Source organism: Otolemur garnettii, unplaced genomic scaffold (genome assembly GCF_000181295.1).
Source record: "Otolemur garnettii isolate 467f Iridium unplaced genomic scaffold, OtoGar3 scaffold00070, whole genome shotgun sequence".
NCBI lineage: Eukaryota > Metazoa > Chordata > Mammalia > Primates > Galagidae > Otolemur > Otolemur garnettii.
In genome coordinates this window covers 3,672,648-3,691,273 of record NW_003852465.1, presented here as the reverse complement: position 1 = coordinate 3,691,273, position 18,626 = coordinate 3,672,648, and the positions used below count along the sequence as shown (strand labels likewise).

Sequence of the window (18,626 nt, the reverse complement as noted above, 5' to 3'; positions counted from 1 at the left end):
CAGAAACCATTGAAGCCTTACTGCTTTGATAATTTTCCCTATAAAAGAATCTGCACCACACAGTGGGGACTGGAAAAACGAAAGAGTTAATTTTGTGCTTTGTTGATGGTGTTATTTTAGGGAAGATGGGAACATTTCTCTTGGCCTATTTGTATTTTCCCAATAGCCTTACAATGATGAATCTGTCGAAGATCACTTATGGGAGCAGAAGTTTTATTTGAAATAAAAGATGACTGTTGGGTGTGTGGTTGCTTCTAAGCTGTGGTTCTGTCTCCTGTAGAGTGGGAACTCCTTTGAGAACAAGGTACCACCTTTATTTAGCCGTGGCCTTGTATTGTACCTGGCACACATATAGCTGGTGTTCAGTAAGTGCTTACAACTGCCGAAAGTTTCTAGAGGCTGATACAATGGAGAGGGGATGGAGTGCTGTTCCAGAGCTAGGAAAGAGGTATTTTGACAAAGTACTTATTAGGTAGAACCCCTTCCGACATCTCAGGATGAGTAGGTTGGGTGAGGTACTAAGATACTGAAGTAAGCCCCAAATTAATAACTCCTATCTTTCTTTTTTGAGTTGCGGTCCTTCCCATCACTGCCTTATCCTCTTTGCAGTACCCATTAAGGAATATTCCTTTAAAAACAAAGTAGACACAAACACAAATTAAGTTCTCCTTACCAAGTGAATAAAATACATCTCCGTATGACTGCTGTCTGTTTTCTGTGGGGTAACTGACTTCAGGGAGTTAGGAAATCACACACAGAGAAGCAAAGAGAGCTGATGTTCAAAGAGAACCTGACAAGGGAGAGTTTATAAAGTTGAACACAACAACCTGCAACTTTGTCTTGTGTAAAATTCCGAGAGCACATGAAATGTATTTACTGTGTAGCAGCCGGTTTGGGGCAGTGTCACCCAGCCAGTGTGGTCATTTACCGGACTCCGATCTCTTGGCTGACCCTTGGAAGAGCTGAGGAATAGCAGCATTACATGTGCATATTTTATGGTGCATAATTTATGATGCCCCTAATTGCCACGACAAATTACATTCCTGAAGAGCAATTCAGCAGCTGGTTGCGAGTCCTCTGCGGTACTGCAGCTCTGCGGGTTAGCTCAGCTGGTCTTCTCATTAGCTACAAGAGGCCAGCTCCTGTCCGAGGCCAAACCCTGTACCTAGGGAAAGGTAACTTGGAAAGATGGAACGAGCTAAGATGCTCAGCTCAGCGTCTGTGTGCTGATGCTGTTCTCTCCCCGCTCTCTCCTGCAGATCCAGCTCTACTTTGCTTGCCTGCCAGAGGAAAAGGTCCCTTACGTTAACAGCCCTGGGGAGAAACATCGGATTAAACAGCTTTTGTACCAGTTGCCACCCCACGATAATGAGGTAAAATAACAGGAAAAGGTCTTAATTAAAAAAAAGAAAAAAATACAGGATGAGCATCGAGATGCCTGTGATAAACCCCAGCTCCTTACCGGCTAGGGCTCCCTTTTGTCTTTCTTCAGTTAAAATTTGGCCGGAAAATACAGCTTTCCATTCTTTACAAGAAGAGAGAAAAGGGCATCAGTGCAATAAAGTCAACACAAGTTGGTTTTTATAGTGTTTGCAGCCACCCACCAATTCTCAGCAGCCCCCAGGTTCCTGAGATTTCCCTGTCCCTGCTTCTAGAGCCAGTGCCTGAGTGCTTTCTGGTGGTTGAGGCCTGGTGTCCAGTTGGGTGCCCCTAGAATGGAGAGGGAAAGTGGCCATTAACAAGTTTAAACCTTTTGTAGAAAGGTTAATGTGTTACTTGCTTTAAATGTCTCTGCTGATAAGGGTTTACATTAAACATATATTTTTTTCTTTGAGTCTCACTCTGTTGCCCCAGGCTAGCCTGCCCCAGTGTCTTAGCTCACAGCAACCTCAAACTCTTGGGCTCAAGGGATCCTCTTGTCTCAGCCTCCTGAATAGCTGGGACTACAAGTGCCCACCACAACACCCCATGCTTTTTTTTATTTTTAGTAGAGACAGGTCTCACTCTTGCTCAGGCAGGTCTCAAACTTCTGAGCTCAAGCACTCCACCCGCCTCAGCCTCCCAGAGTGCTAGGATTATAGGCGTGCGCCGTGGTGCCCATGTAGACATTTCATAGTAAGAAAACAAAACAGAAATAGACCATTTCTTCAAAAGTCATTTCCCTTTTCTAGAGAGGCTGCAAGAGTTAGCTGTGGTGCCATTTTAAAATTGGGGCTGACGAGGCAGGCTAGCTAAACCTGCTGTCTCACCTGAAACTCTGAACTGTGGAAGTAACATGGTCAGCGAGGAAGGCCGTGCACTCAAGTATGGTGCTTTGTTTTCCTTTGCGAGAAGGTTCGGTATTGCCAGTCTTTGAGTGAAGAGGAGAAGAAAGAGTTGCAGGTGTTCAGTGCTCAACGGAAGAAGGAAGCACTTGGAAGAGGAACGATCAAACTTTTGTCCAGAGCAGTTCTGCACGCCGTGTGTGAGCAGGTAGCCCATCTAGGAAGCACAGCCCGTCTAGGAGGTGGGGATGTGGGTGGGGAAGAGGGCTAGGCGACAGGGTAGCATGGTATAGGCCCTGAGACCTCCAATAAACAAGAAAAAGCCAGACAGCCTAGCTTTTCGTTAAACAGTAATTGATATTCATAACTGGCTACTCTGCTGTGTGTGGCAGCAGCAATCTATCCTGCAAATATAGGGTAAAATCCTGCCTTTTGCAGGATCCTGGCATTGGAGGGAGGTGCCTGGATACACCTCATAGTCTAAAGACGCAGGCACATAACGAAGACGTTCAGATCCTTACTGCAGTTCTCCGAGTAGGAAATGTATTCAGCAGGAGGAGGCTGGCTCAGGAGAACCACCCTTCCTGTGATGAGGATACACCGTCCTCAGAAGCAGGCTAGTGCCAGAGGGTATCTGAGACATGTGCCATAGAGTGGCGGGTCACCATTGATAATGGTATAAAGGAGCAATCTATTGAATCAGAGCACACAAACATACAGTTTTCCTAATAAATTTGAGGTTTTATCATAAAATAGGAAAACCTGAGCATCTTGTCAAGAAAGCCTGACCCTTTCCCATTCCAACTCCTTTGTCTGCAGTGCGGGCTGAAGATAAATGGAGGGGAAGTCGCCGTGTTCGCCTCCCGCGCGGGCCCTGGCGTGTGCTGGCACCCATCCTGTTTTGTCTGCTTCACGTGCAATGAGCTGCTGGTCGACCTCATCTATTTTTATCAGGATGGAAAAATTCACTGTGGCAGGCACCACGCGGAACTGCTCAAACCACGGTGCTCAGCATGTGATGAGGTAAAAAAAAAAATTTATCCCTGCACACTAGGAAAAATAAGCTTACCATAAGCCAATGTTCCACTGTCCACATCTGAGCAAAACAGAAATATCTCCTGGACTTGGTTCTGTGCATATTTTTACATTCACACAATGGAGTAATATGTAGCTAAGAAAGAGAGGGCAATAGATAATCTGTGATGGGTTGTGAGGAAACAACAGGTTGTAGAAGAGTTTATTTCTCTTCTAAATGTAGATCTTATTTTTGTTAAAAGGAGGAAAACCCAATATAACATATAGATTTATTTATACTCAGAAAAGGCATGCCACAACTATAGAGTTAATAGTGGTTGTCCGGGGCACATGGGAATAGGGATGGTGGTGTGACATTTTTCTCTTCCCTTTAGCTTTTTATTTCAAAGTAATTTTAGACTTACAGAAGAGTTGCAGAGCTATAAACCCTCTCCCAGCTTCCCCTGATGCTAACATCTAACTTTACCATGGTTTTGCATGCCAAAACCAGGAAATTCACATTGGTGTAATACTGTTAATTAAATTAGATTTTATGTGAATTTTCCTAGTTCTTCTGCTAAATTCCAAAGCATAATCTAAAATACCTCCTTGCAGTTATGCATTGTATGTTGTTGGTCTCCATTGACTGATAATAGTATACTTCTGGTTTTTACTTATTTATTTTGTTTTTTCAGTGATGTGCTATTTCAGTGGTTCTCAACCTTCCTAATGCCGCGATGCATTTTCATTGTTACAAAGGGGTCGTGACCCACAGGTGGAGAATCACTGTGCTATTTGAACATTATTTTGAAACAAAAAAATATAAAAATTATAACAGTCCTTAATCTGGAGTTAGCCATCAGGTCAGACAAAGCGTTCTTTACACAAGTGCTGTTCACAGCGTTGGTGTAGCTGTAACTAAAATGACCTCACGGTTCTAAATTTTGAGTTTTCTCTCTATTGAAACACTAAATTATCTCAGTGTGAAACGTGGTCTTTGCCAGATTTTGCCAACAAAGTGTTACCACGTAGCCAAAATAAGACCAAATGCTTTACTTCCAATGTAAAGATATGTTTCGTTTTTTCAGAGTTTCAGCAAACAATTGTTTCATTTCTGTGCTGCAACACAGTATGTGCTCTTGTTTTATAGCTAAACAAGTCAGATTTAAACTTGCAGCTGTAAGAAACAAGGTTAGCTATTTGTTGAAGAGTAGGTATCTGAGCATTGCCCGGAAAACACGTGGTTACTTGGCTTTCAAAATGATTCAATGGCTCCGTATTTCTTTTCGAAGATAATTTTTGCCGATGAGTGCACAGAAGCTGAGGGTCGCCATTGGCACATGAAGCACTTCTGCTGCCTTGAGTGTGAAACGGTCCTAGGAGGACAGAGGTATATCATGAAGGATGGGCGCCCCTTCTGCTGTGGCTGTTTTGAGTCCCTCTATGCGGAGTACTGTGAAACCTGCGGGGAACATATTGGTAAGTCCATAGCCAGCCTGTCTGCCCTGTCACACGGTCATTAGTCTTGCTGTTTTCTTTTTCTGTTTTTTTTTTCTTTTAATTGAGTTACAATTTGTATACGGGGAAATGTATAGATCACAAATGTTTGGTGAGTTTTAATAAGTGAATATCGCTCCATTCTTGTATTTGCAGTAGTTGTGCTCTGTAGACTTGCTGTGGACACTGCTCCTGCTCCTGGGGGACAGACAGGGTTAGGTTCCTGAGTGGCTCTGGTCACATTTTCATCACCCCATCAATCCATATTCTTATCTCATGTGTGTTTCAGTTTTCAGCCACCTTTCTGCATGTAGACTGTATCGTTGATGCATTAACATTGAACTCGCAGCCAAATCATAACTCAACATTAGGAGTTTATCTAATACATGTATTTTCTTTATAAGGTAGATCACAATCTTCCTGAACTTAGATACACTAGGTAGCACTTGGGCAGTACACTTGGGGGCCATTTTAAGGAGCAGAATCACCAACAAAAATGTAAAAATCATGGTACTCAACAGACCATGGATAGGATACTTGTTTGTAGTTCTGAGAGCTAAAAACAAAAGGCAGAGCATGACTTTGACCTTAGCTGGGAATGCGGCTGTTGATCAGTTCAGATTTTCACCACTGCACATCTGTGAATGACTGTGAAAGTGTTGCAAGTACTGATGTTTGGGGTTACAGTTAAAGTTCAGTAAGTAGCAGATTCACAAACACCGAGGATTAAATGTACCTGCACAACCCACACCCCCATCCAGGTACAGTCTCATCCCCCCGAGAGCTCCCCTGTGCCTGTGTCTTGATCTCTTTTGCCTGTTTGTTCCTTCTTTGTTTTGGACATTAACCTGTTATCCTGTCCTTTTTGAAAACAGGTGTTGACCACGCGCAGATGACCTACGACGGACAGCACTGGCATGCCACAGAGGCCTGCTTTTCTTGCGCCCAGTGCAAAGCCTCTTTGTTGGGATGCCCCTTCCTTCCCAAACAAGGTCAGATTTATTGCTCAAAAACGTGCAGCCTCGGTGAAGATGTCCACGCCTCTGATTCTTCCGACTCTGCGTTTCAGTCAGCTCGGTCAAGAGACTCCAGGAGGAGTGTCCGAATGGGCAAAAGCAGTCGCTCAGCGGATCAGTGCAGACAGTCTCTCCTCTTGTCCCCTGCTCTGAACTACAAGTTCCCTGGCCTTTCAGGCAATGCCGATGACACCCTTTCTCGGAAATTGGATGATCTGAGTCTCTCCAGGCAAGGAGCAGGTTTTGTCAATGAAGAATTTTGGAAAGGCAGAGTAGAGCATGAAACCCCAGAAGACCCTGAAGAATGGGCCGAGCATGAAGATTATATGACACAGCTCCTCCTCAAATTTGGTGATAAAAGCCTCTTTCAGCAGCAGCCCAGTGAGATGGATATTCGAGCCAGTGAGCACTGGATATCCGATAACATGGTTAAAAATAAGACTGAGTTAAAGCAAAACAACCAGAGTCTTGCAAGTAAAAAGTACCAATCTGATATGTATTGGGCACAGTCACAAGATGGACTGGGCGATTCCGCTTATGGCAGCCACCCAGGCCCTGCAAGCAGCAGAAGGCTCCAGGAATTGGATCTGGACCATGGGGCCGCAGGATATAATCATGATCAAACACAGTGGTATGAAGATTCCCTGGAGTGTTTGTCAGACTTGAAACCAGAGCAAAGTGTTCGGGATTCTATGGATTCTTTGGCTTTGTCTAATATCACAGGTATGTAATTTAGAGATTCTGGGGTACTTGAAAAAGGAGCCACTGAGAAGCTTATTCAAAAAAATTCAATTCAGCACAAATAGGGTTTATGTTAGTTAAAACCAGGCACAGTGGCTCATGCCTATAATCCCAATACTTTGGAAAGTCGAGGCAGGAGGATTATTTGATGGTAGGAATTTGAGACCAGTCTGGGCAGCCTAACAAGACCCCATCTCTTAAAAATAAATAAAGTAGCTGGGCATGGTGGCAACACCTGTCATTCTAGGTACATGGATTTGGGAGGCTGAGTGAGAATCTATTGAGTCCAAGAGTTTAAAGCTGTAGGGAACTCTGATCACATACCTGCACTCCAGCCTGGGTAACAGAATGAGACATTGTCTCTAAAAATAAATAAAACCATGAACTAAGGGAATGAAAGCTTTTCATTTAAAGGTCAAACACTGGGGCCAGGTGTAGTGGCTCACACCTGTAATCCTAGCACTCTAGGAGGCCAAAGCATGAGGATCCCTTGAGCTCAGGAGTTCAACACCAACTTGAGTAAGAGTGAGACCCTGTCTCTACTAAAATGGTAGTAGGCACCTATAGTCCCAGCTACTTGAAAGGCCAAGACAGGAGGATTAGTTGAACTCAGGAGTTTGAGATTGCTGCGAGCTAAACTAATGCCGTGGCCCTCTAGTCTGGGACAACAGAGTGAGACTTTGTCTCAAAAAAAAGCATCATAAATGCCAAACTCTATAGCAAAACAAACATGTGCATGTATAGGTGAGCACATACATATGAAATGTATTTTCAATACAGTATTTTAATATTATCCCTGTATTAAAGAGGAGAAAATTAGGTAAGAGCATCTGCAACCTAATTATGGCTGAAAGATACTATGGATTGGGCTGTGTGAATTTTTTTTTTTTTTTTTTTTTGGAGATAGTCTCACTTTGTCACCCTTGGTACAGTGCCATGGCATCATAACTCACAGCAACCTCAAACTCTTGGGTTTAAGCAATTGTCTTGCCTCAGCCTCCTGAGTAGCTAGGACTACAGGTGCCCACTACAGCCAGGTGCCTGGCTATCTTTTAGAGACAGGGTCTCGCTCTTGCTCAGGCTAGTCTTGAACCTGTGAGCTCAGGCAATCCACCCCCTTGGCCTCTCAAGTGCTGGGATTACAGGTGTGAGCCATTGCGCCCAGCCCCAGCTGTGTAAATTTGAAGATATTAAAATTGGCCTGCACACTTTATAGGCTTATAACAATTTGAAGTTTTACTAAATCGCCCTGCTGTAATAAGTAGCTCAAGGATAGGTAAACATTATTTACTCAGATTATAATATATTAAATATATTAATTTAATGTTTTCAAAGCACATTCATATCAGTTAGCCTCACTTTATCCTTAAAATGGCTCTGAGCTGTATAGAATGAATGCTAATACTGCATTTTACAAATGAGGAAACTGGATTACCAAGGAGCCAGATGCCTGCCGTTACGTGGGTTTTAAAGGCAAGATTGGACGTGGAACCCAGCCCGTTATGAAACTCATATTTGCAACACGTCTTTAGATACAGACACTGCATCACTAGTTTTTTATGGTCAAACTGACGATGTCAATCCTTTCATAAAGGTTGCATTTCTATAATAGAGATGGGAACAGCTTTAGCAGCTGCCCACAGACAGAAAAGGCTTGTGCCAGGCACGGTGGTGACAGGAGGGATCCTGCTTCTGTGGACTTGTCTGAGATCAGGGCCGCTGTAAAGGGAGAAGCTGGGGTGAGACTGAGGAGAATACGGGGTGAGACTGAGTAAGCACCTCCTGTCTGCCAGGCCCTGGGCTAGGTGTTTTAAACCCAATACCAAAAATGACATAATTTTACACGCTTAAATGTTAGGGGCTGACATTTTTTGAGAATAATGGGTTGAAGAAGTCTCCTTTAAAAAGTAGGAAGTTATAAAACTCCCTGTGGTCACTTAGTCTCTTGGGCTTTATGTGCTTTTCTAACTTACCTGGGCCTTGTTACAACAAAGGAAAGCAGTGTCAGTTGTGAGAAAAGCCTTAATAGAAAATTCATCTTGAAGGCAGAGAAGATTGGATAAAGATCTAGGTCAGTGGTTGGGAGACCTCTTTTGTGAAGGGTAGTAGCACTTTAGGGCCATATAGTCTGCTACTGCTACTTAGCCCTGCTGTCATAAAGAGTCACCATAGGCAGTGTGTAATCCAGTAGGTGTGGCTATGTTCCAGTAAAACTTTAGGCTGTTAGGCTGTGCTTTGCTGTTACTAGTCTCAATAAAGGATGAAGAGAGCGAGGCATGGCGACTCCCATAATCTTAGCCCTTTGGGAGGCTGAGGTAGGAGGATCCCTTGAGGCCAGAACTCAAGACCAGCCTGGGCAATATAGCAAGACCCCATCTCTAAAATAAATAAATAAATTAATTAATTATCTGGGCATGGTGGCATGCACCTGTGGTTCCAGCGACTGGGGAGCTGAGGTAGGAGGATCCCTTGAACCAAGGAATTAAATTCTAGGCAGTGAGCTATAATCATGCCACTGCACTCCAGCCTGGGTGACAGAGCATGACCCTGTCTCAGAAAAAAAAAAAGAAGACTTGCCTGTGATGGTGGCTGGGATCGATCTGAGCGATGTTCATATGAAACAATTTGGCTTTAAGAGATTGAGAAACAGAAGCTTCTACATCTGATGTTAATAAATTAGTGGAGAGCTACGTGTTTGCTGCTTATGTCACGTGCTGTAAACTGACGTCTTTGACTCCAGAATAGATGGGCTAATAGGAAAGGCTTCGCCCCTTTTGTATCAATAACAAAATTTATGCCTTTTTGCCATGGGTATATATGTACCTGTTGGTTTTCCCTAGGGAGTTTTAGTCAAATATTGAAATTAGACATTTTCTTTGAAATGTTTCCTTCCAGTCGCTTGTTTATAGTAATTATCGGACTATTAGGATTACTGAGAAGCATATCTTGCTGTGCCTTTTCTTCTAGGGGCTTCAGTGGATGGAGAAAGCAAGCCGAGGCCATCATTATATTCTCTGCAAAACTTTGAGGAGCTGGAGACAGAAGATTGTGAGAAAATGAGCAACATGGGAACCCTGAATTCCTCCATGCTGCACAGGAGCACAGAGTCCTTGAAGAGTCTGAGTTCAGAGTTGTGTCCAGAAAAAATCATGCCTGAGGAGAAACCAGTCCATCTGCCGGTGCTCAGAAGGTCCAAGTCTCAGTCCAGACCGCAGCAGGTCAAGTTTTCAGATGATGTCATTGACAACGGGAACTACGACATCGAAATCCGGCAGCCCCCCATGAGTGAAAGGACTCGGAGACGGGTCTACCATTTTGAAGAGAGAGGATCCAGGCCTCATCACCATCGCCGCAGGAGAAGTAGAAAGTCTCGCTCTGACAACGCCCTGAATCTTGTGACGGAGAGAAAATACTCTCCCAAGGACAGAATGCGGCTTTACACCCCCGACAACTATGAGAAATTTATACAGAATAAAAGTGCCCGGGAGATCCAAGCATACATCCAGAATGCTGATCTCTACGGACAGTACGCCCACGCCACTTCCGATTACGCCCTGCAGAGCCCGAGAATGAACAGGTATCTGGGACTGTACGGGGACGACGACGACTCCTGGTGTTCTTCCTCCTCGTCCTCTTCCGACTCAGAAGAAGAAGGGTATTTCCTTGGACAGCCGATCCCTCAGCCCCGGCCCCAGAGATACACCTACTATACAGACGACCTTTCGAGTCCAACTTCTGCACTCTCCGCCCCTCAGTTTGGTCAGAGGACAACTAAATCCAAGAAGAAAAAGGGACACAAGGGCAAAAACTGTATTATTTCTTAACCAGGTAGCTACGGAGATCGTTTGTTTAAAACTTAGCCATTAACCATCTGAAGCATATCTTTTTCTCCCATAGGAAAGTTGCTAAAATAGTTTAAAGTGCTTTCTTTGCCCGATGTAAATGAGAACCCAGCTGCTGTTTACAGTGTCAGATGAACATTGAAAAGGTGTGATCTCTCCAGTGGACCCTCCTCGGACGGCACAGGTGGACGTGACATCTTGTGCCTGTCGGGTACATTACAGTTTTATGTAGCTGCTTTGGTGTCCAGTCCTCAAGGGGATACTCAAGATACTGTCTCAAGGTGATCGATGGGGGTGCTGATTTTACAAGATGGAGAACTCCGGCCACCTTCAGAAAGCAATAGCGTTCGTCATTTATTTAAGCCAGGCTGGCTCCGGTCCCCCTCCGCCTGTCTTGCAGTAGGCACACACGTCTTCATGATGACCTAGCTAGCAGTGCACATCTTGGTGTGCGAGGCCAACTTGTCCCCTTTCAGCCCTCTTCAGCCAGGTAAACATTGTATTGTATTAGCTCCAGCTACAGAGTGAAAAAAGACATTGCTATTTATATAATGTAGTATTTCATAGACTTAAGTGTATTCCTAATTTAACGGTGCAAATATTAATGTATATACTGTACAGTTCAGATTTTAAAGCTGATATTTTTATATCCCTGAATTGTAAGACGTTTGTTACGCTGCAGTGCTAGATTTGTTAGGGAATCAGAAACAGCATTTATGAATGAAATGATTGCTTGTATTTTAGTCAGGACTTATAAGTTTAGATGGTCAAATTTATATTGCCTAGTGATGGAAAAGTTTGATTTTTGTTTTTGATTTTTCAATATTAAAAAGGCTCTGTATGCATGGTGGGGCTATTATGTAAATACTCTTTAACACTATGGCCCTATTAATCTTACGAGTGTTATTTATGGGTCAAGCAATGTAAACTGTATAAATGTAAAAACAAACAAAAAACCCCACATATACCCCTGGAATATATGGTAAAACAAGTAGAAGCTGTTTGGGTGAATGGTTTTTTTTTTCCCCTCTGGGGGGAGGGAGTGCCTTTCTCGCTCTTAGCAAAGGTGATGATTATCTCATGGGAAGAGACCAGAACTACAAGAATCTGCTTTTTGTGGCAGAGGACTTTGTAGATTTATTGTTTGGAGAGGTTATCCTTTTTTTTTTATCCCTCCCTCCCAGCTCATTTGTTGGCTTTTAACAGCAGTTTTGAAAACTGGGTCTTCTGGTTATGTTTTTCTTTTAACATCTTTAAATTAGAGGATGCTCTGCCACTGAGCACTTCAAGTGAATAGGAGGTTCTAGTTCAAGGGAAAATCATGTTGGATTTAAACTATTGAGCAGATATTTTGATCTGTGCCATTCTTGCATATGTGTCTCAGTCCTGACTAAAGGTCCTGGTGGCTTCTGGGACCTTTAGAGAGGTATTTAATAAACGCTTAATAAATAACAGACTACCTTTCTGAATACAAATCTTTGCACACACATCCAGATGACGTCCATTCTGTGCCTGAGTTTGGGCACGACTTATTTTGCAGTCCTGAGAGGTTAGGAGACCTCTGTTTAAATCCTGCCTGTCCAAACACAAGTACTAGTAAGACTTCAGGCCCAGAGGCATATTTTGCTGTACTTCCTGGAGGCCTTGGAGAAGACAGACATGAGTCCTTTATTTATACCAGCGAGCGGGCTGAAGACTCCCATGCCCATCCCTGGATAGAGAACGCCGTGTGTCTGGGTGAGGCAGACCCCTTTATAAGAGCACCAGTAAAGGGAGAGCTCTCAGTAACTGTGTCATCATCCCTGGCCTGGCGCGTGCAAAGACTGTATCAGCAATGAAAAAGCAGTACAGGCACATGTTAAAGAAATTCAGCCAGGACAAAAGAAAGACTGAAGAAGTGTCTCCTTTCACTGTCCCCCAGTTCCTCTTCCTAGAAGTAAAAACTAGTACCTGGTTCTAGTGTATCAGCTGTTCAAAGCACACGCATACAGATTTGTCTCTTTCAAATATCATGAACTATACACACTGTGGCTTCGTTACGTCATTGTAGACACTTCATGAGTGTGTATAGGTCTACCTCATTCTTTCACTCACTGCTTAATATCCAGCTTGTGGAATATATCTTTACCCAGCCCCCTTAATGGTCAACTTGAATTTCATCACACATACCTCATCTTACACTGTCACATGTGCACACGAATTGGGAGCAGCATAATAAGTGGGACAAAGGTTGTAGACATGTTTTAAGAAAGGGAAAAACTGCAATAAAATTGTAATAGAATATACAATAACGCTTGTTATCTTGTATATTGTATCTTGTATCTCTTGTAACTGCAGAAGTCAAATGTGAGTTGGGTCTTACATGTTTAATAGTGTTTTTTTTGTTTCTTTGTTTTTGTTTTTTGAGACAGAGTCTCACTATGTCACCCTACCTAGGTCTAGTGCCATGGTGTCACAGCTCACAGTAACCTCCAAGTCTTGGGCTTAAGCGATTCTCTTGCCTTAGCCTCCCAAGAAGCTGGTACTACAGGCACACACCACAATGCCCAGCTTTTTGTCGTTGTTTTAGCTGGCCTGGGCTGGGTTCGAACCTGCCAGCATGGGCATGAGCCATCTTTTTTTTTTTTGAGACAGTCTCAAGCTGTCACCTGGGTAGAATGCCGTGGCGTCACAGCTCGCAGGAACCTCAGACTCCTGGGCCCAAGTGATTCTCTTGCCTCAGCCTCCCAAGCAGCCAGGACCACAGGTGCCTGCCACACGCCCAGCTACATTTTTGTTGCAGTTGTCATTGTTGTTTCAGGTGGCCTGGGCTGGGTTCAAACCCACCAGCCTTGGTGTATGTGGCTGTTGCCCTACACGCTGAGCTATGGGGCTGCCCTTTATTTCTGTCTTAAAATGTGTATACACCCTCTATATTTAACCCTTGATGGATATTACCAATTTTCCTGCAAAAAATTCTTCCCAATTTACATTTACATATGAGTAATTATTTCATCACAACCTTTCAGTATATAAGCAGATTTCTTTTCTTTCTTTCTTTTCTTTTTTTTTTTTTGAGACTGTCTCACTTGGTTGCCCTCGGCAGAGTACCGTGGCTTCTTTAGCTCACAGCAACCTCCAACTCCTGGGCCTGAGCAATCTCTTGGGTCAGCCTCCCAAGTAGCTGGGACTATAGGCGCCCACCACAACGCCCAGCTTTTTTTTTAGAGATGGGGTTATTGCTCTAGCTCAGGCTGGTCTCGAATTCCTGAGCTCAGGCAATGTGCCCGCCTTGGCCTCCCAGGGTGCTAAGATTACAGGCATGAGCCACCATGCCCAGCCAGACTTGATTTTGAAGAAATGCTCAGAAATGCAGCAAACAGTAGGCATCCTTTTAGAAATGACTGGCAATATGTTGCTTACAAAGGACAGATAACGAAACGGGATACCTAGCCTGGAGAAACGCAGGTGTAGGCTGAAGGCGCTGCCCTCAGGAGTTTTCAAGTCCATTCTTCTAGGTTACACATATTGCTACCAAAGGCTTAAGGAAATGCAGACATTTTTATTCACCATGATGATAGAACTTTGAAGCTTAAAAGTTAATCCCAGTTAGTAGCAGTTAACAGAAGACTACCCAGAAAGGGAAGAAATTGTTTTGCATTTCTGTAAAGAATTAGGCAAGGAAATAAAATTCCTAAAAGGTCTTTAAAGATCCATTTAAGTAAGATTGCAAAGTATCTAGTCAGTTACTAAACTCCAAAATTTGGTCCACAGTTAAATCACCGCATCTAATCTCAATAGGGGTGAAGCAGAACTTGGACTGCATTTTCCTCACTTCAGAGCAGTCACTGGAGATCACTCTGTAGCAGGTCCAGAGAGGGACACTGCCAGAAAGTTGACAGAACTCCTTTTCAGCTCTCATTAAAAAATTCTTTTAGTATGGTGCCTGTGCTGTTCTCTACACTCTGCTGTCTGGTGCCTGAGTTATCAAAAGTGCCAAAAGAGAAAGGAGATACCATTTGCTGTCCTGCCTCCTACTTCAGATACAAGGCACAGCCTTACAAAAAGGACTGGAACGGGCCCCGAGGCGGCTGCATCTGCGTGGATGGTATGCGTCCCTGACCAGGTTGGTCTTTGGGAGGGACACATTTCAGGAGTGCCTGAAGGACGCAGGAACAATCAGCACAAGCACACTTTGGTTTCTTTCTTTTTTTTTTTTTTTTTTTGAGACAGAGCCTCAAGCTGTCCCCCTGGGTAGAGTACGGTGGCATTACAGCTCTCAGCAACCTCCAACTCCTGGGCTCAAGCAAGTCTCCTGCCTCAGCCTCCCAAGTAGCTGGGACCACAGGCGCCCGCCACAACACCTGGCTATTTTTTGGTTGCAGCCGTCATTGTTGTTTTGGCGGGTCCGGGCTGGGGATTCGAACCCGCCACCTTAGGTGTACGTGGCTGGCGCCTTAGCCGGTTGAGCTATAGGTCCTGAGCCACACTTTGGTTTCTTGAGCTGGACTTTTCTAATGGATTCGCAACTACTGCCGTGGAAAGAATGTCTCAAGGCAGGCCAGGAATCTGAACTTCTGTTGAAATCACCCCAAGCTTTCAAATCCCAGTAACTAACTGAAACATTTCTGAAACACTGTTGAGTAAAATGAGTCTGTCCTCAGCCAGTCTCCAACCGCAGGGGTTATAAATTCCCAAGTCTGAAGCTGACTCCCCCTCCCATCTCTGCGAGGTGTCTAGGGGATACATGACTAATAATTACTCTTCATAGAAATACAAGTGATACTTTGGGGATGCATAAGGAGGAAAAAATGTTGGGATAAAAACATTCCACTAAAACTCCACTATCAATTCAATGGCAGTTATGCAATTATGATAAAATCCATTTTAAATGAGTCAAATGAGAAAATTGCTAATTGCTGGGTTAGATTCTCTAGTCATTCACTGCAACAGTCTAAGAACAGAAGGTAAGCTCCTGGATAGTCACATGGGTTTCTGTAAACTCTCAAACATACTAGAAATGCTTCCAGGTAAACTGAGTCAAAGAGAAGAAAGGAAAACTGAACTGAGCACCTCCAAGCTCACCTTTTGCCAAGGCCACAGAATCGAAAACCTTTACTCAGAGAACAAAGTTTAAGGGTGTCTTTCAAACTGGCTTAGGCAGGGAACAGGATGGGAAGACAGACATTGGGTGTTAGACTTGGTCATAGAATTGGAGCCAGTCTATTCTGTTTGAACAGACCCACCTCACTGGTCAACTATTCTGCCAAGGAAATTTCGCATCTCTACTACTGTTGTGCACAAGGTGCTATTAGGCCAAATTTGGAAGGAACTTATAACCCAATCTCTAGAATGATCTGAGTCCAGATGTTAACAGCACCATTAAGAATAATTGTTTCAGCATTTTTAGATAACTGAAACAAACAACTGATGTTAGAAAAGCCGTCACCAGCCCGACACATGCCCACCACGGAGCTGATGGTGCAGCGTGGGGCAGAGGATTCAGGGATCTGGTTCAGGAGACCCACTTCTCTCATTAGGTAGTGCAGGTGAAGAGCTCTGCCCTGGTTTCCACGCCTGTGAAACGAGAGTGCTGACCCATCAAGGCTCCCTTCCAGCTTCAGCATTGTGAGGAGACTGAACTGAGTTATCAGGTCAGTCAACAGAAGGGTCTCCCCACTCAGGAGCAAGCGGTTTCTCCTTTTCTCTTTCATGTACCAACATACATCTGGCCAAGGATTCCTTCCCCTAAACAGCGTGGCTAATGGGATCGGGGAACTTGAAAGGAGGTTGCTAGTTTTTAATAATGCTGGGAATTCTAAATGGGCAAGAGGTTAAATAATCAAAAGGAAATCGGGGGTTATTTCCCTATCTGTATGCTTCAGGTTGCCTTTATGTCCAGTAAGTACGTAGCTTCAAGACTACATAGCACATGCGGGAAGCCAAGATATTTTCCATATTTCTTCTCCCCAATTACCAGGAGGAAAAGTGAGATTTTCCCCCCTACACTGCTTTTGGCAAGATTGCTATTGGCAGCAATTTTAGTCTTGACTCTCCAAACATGTAAGCAAAGCTGAAAGGTGCTATGTTTATTTAATTTTGGCTGCTGGAAAAGGAGTTGAATTACCAAGTTCATTTCACTGAAATGGCTTTCTCAAACTCCATCACAAGTAGCCACAGAGATTCTGAATCCTGGGACTGTCCTGCGGCTCTGGGAGCTGTTAAGCCTCCACGCCGCTCACCCCAACAGCTTCTCCTTATGAACCTCAACACTGTCTTCTAAAATAGCTCTAAAGCAGGCCAGGCACAGCGCTCACACCTGTGAGCCAGCATTTTGTGAGACTGAGGCAGGAGGATCTCTTGAGCCCGGAATTCAAGACTAGACTGGGCAATATATAGCAAGACCCAATCTCTACAAAAAATAGAAAAACTAGCCAGGTGTTAGTGGCTACACCTGTAGTCCCAGCTACTCAGGAGGCTGAGGTGGGATGATCATCTGAGCCCAGGAGTTTGAGGTGGCAGTGAGTTTTGATCCCACCACTGCACTACAGCTCAGGCACATTAACTGTTCTCAGGGTCCTCGCCTGTGAAAAGCAGTTACTTCCACTCAAGTTCCATAGGAGGAACTTGGCCATTCGGTCACATGTAACAAGGAAAACAGCAAATACAGTCCTACTTAGGCAACCATGTGACTGTATTACCACAGGAAAACAGAGGGATAGATTCTGGTAACCACCCTCTTTACTGGTCCACCCATCCTTGCTTTCCCCCCACTGAAAGTGGTTAACATCGATGCACTCAAGGAAATGGATACACAGGAGATAAACGCACCATGGGTAACCCACAGGTCTTGGTCCAGCAAGCAGTGTGGCTCGTGCTCTCAGGAGCTCCACGTGGCAACCTGGGCAGCACACAGCTGTAAACCTCTGGGGGGCTGCTGCATACAACTCCAACTGCCCTCCAACACGAGCACTTCAGAGGAGACCAGATCCCCATCTCCAGAGCTGCCACCAAAGCCGCTTCCTTGGAACTTAGCATCATGACAGGAAACTGGAGTGAAGCTGAAACCAGTATGTATTTTGGCCGTATAGTCCTTAAGGAAGGATTCCCTTCTAGAAGTTCTAGATCTGTGAACCGGCTCAAGGCCAGGAAGTGGCTAAGGGCTAGGAGAAATCTACATGTTTAGCAAGAATACTCCATTAGTACTATTTCCAAATTTCATTCTTAACTAGAGAGAAAAGGTAAAACTACAGGCATTCAATAGCATTCATATTCTGCTCTGAATTTTTCCTGCCTTCACCCCCCATCCTCTTCCCCAACCAGCTTTAACACAGAGCCTACACCTTCCCCTATTCCCATTTCCTCTTCCTGGGCTTCCCTTATAATACTTCTCTCTCTTTGCCTGAATAAATCCTGTTCCTCTGTGACCCACTGTCCTTTGTGGAGCCAACTTTAAGTTGACAAATAATGAGTATCTACTGTATGCCAAACTAGGCTAAGAACTGGGGTCGCAAAGACAAGGTTCCTGCCCTCCAGGAGGTACTACAGAGAGGGAGGACCTTAATCCTACAAGTCTTTGAAATTCAGATTCATAATCACCCAAGTTTTAAGTACTTCTGTGCACCAGGCACCATCTTTTCTTGTTTAACTGATTCTCAGACATCAAAACTCTCAAGTCACAAAGTTAAGACAGTAGCTCCCTCTTATCCACAGGGAATAGGTTCCAAGAACACTGCCCCCTACCCCGAGGATGCCTGAAACTGTGGATAGTACTGAACCCTCTATAGCGTGTTTTTCTTATACATGCACAGGCATGGTAAAGTTTAATTTATAAATTATACACAGCAAGAGATTAACAACTAATAATAAAATACAGCAATTATATTGTAATGAAAGTTATAAGAATGTGGTCTCTCAAAATACCTAATTGTACTGTACTCACCCTTGTGTGATATGAGAGAGAATAAAATGCCTGTATGCTAAGATGAGGGTAGGGAATGACGCAAACATGATGACAGAGTGGGAGGCACTGCTGCCTGCTGATGATACAGCAGGAGGAGGACCCGCTGTGGGGATCCTAGACTCCTCAAGCCATGACCATGCTGCTGGCGGAGTGTCAGGAGCACACGATGTGTGTGTGGGGTATGGGTCTGCTGGACAGACACGACTCTCATCCCCGCTGGGACACAGGAGCAGATGATGCAGATGAGCAGTGGAGTGGGGGGCATGTGGGGTATGGGTCTGCTGGACAGACAGGACTCACATCCCAGCTG

At 44.2% G+C, this 18,626-nt stretch overlaps 1 protein-coding gene across 2 annotated transcripts in view; it reads left to right on the top strand.

Annotated features, from left to right (window-relative positions):
• PRICKLE1 (prickle planar cell polarity protein 1) overlaps window positions 1-11,830 on the top strand; it is a 23,116-nt gene extending 11,286 nt beyond the window's left edge. For both annotated transcript variants that reach the window (XM_023515389.1, XM_003793545.3), the window contains exons 3-8: window positions 1,260-1,373; window positions 2,335-2,472; window positions 3,084-3,287; window positions 4,571-4,757; window positions 5,651-6,514; window positions 9,500-11,830. In XM_023515389.1, coding sequence (XP_023371157.1) covers window positions 1,260-1,373; window positions 2,335-2,472; window positions 3,084-3,287; window positions 4,571-4,757; window positions 5,651-6,514; window positions 9,500-10,356 — 2,364 coding nt within the window. In that variant the 3' untranslated portion in view covers window positions 10,357-11,830. The remainder of the gene's footprint in view (window positions 1-1,259; window positions 1,374-2,334; window positions 2,473-3,083; window positions 3,288-4,570; window positions 4,758-5,650; window positions 6,515-9,499) is intronic.
• The last annotated feature ends 6,796 nt before the right edge of the window (window positions 11,831-18,626 follow it).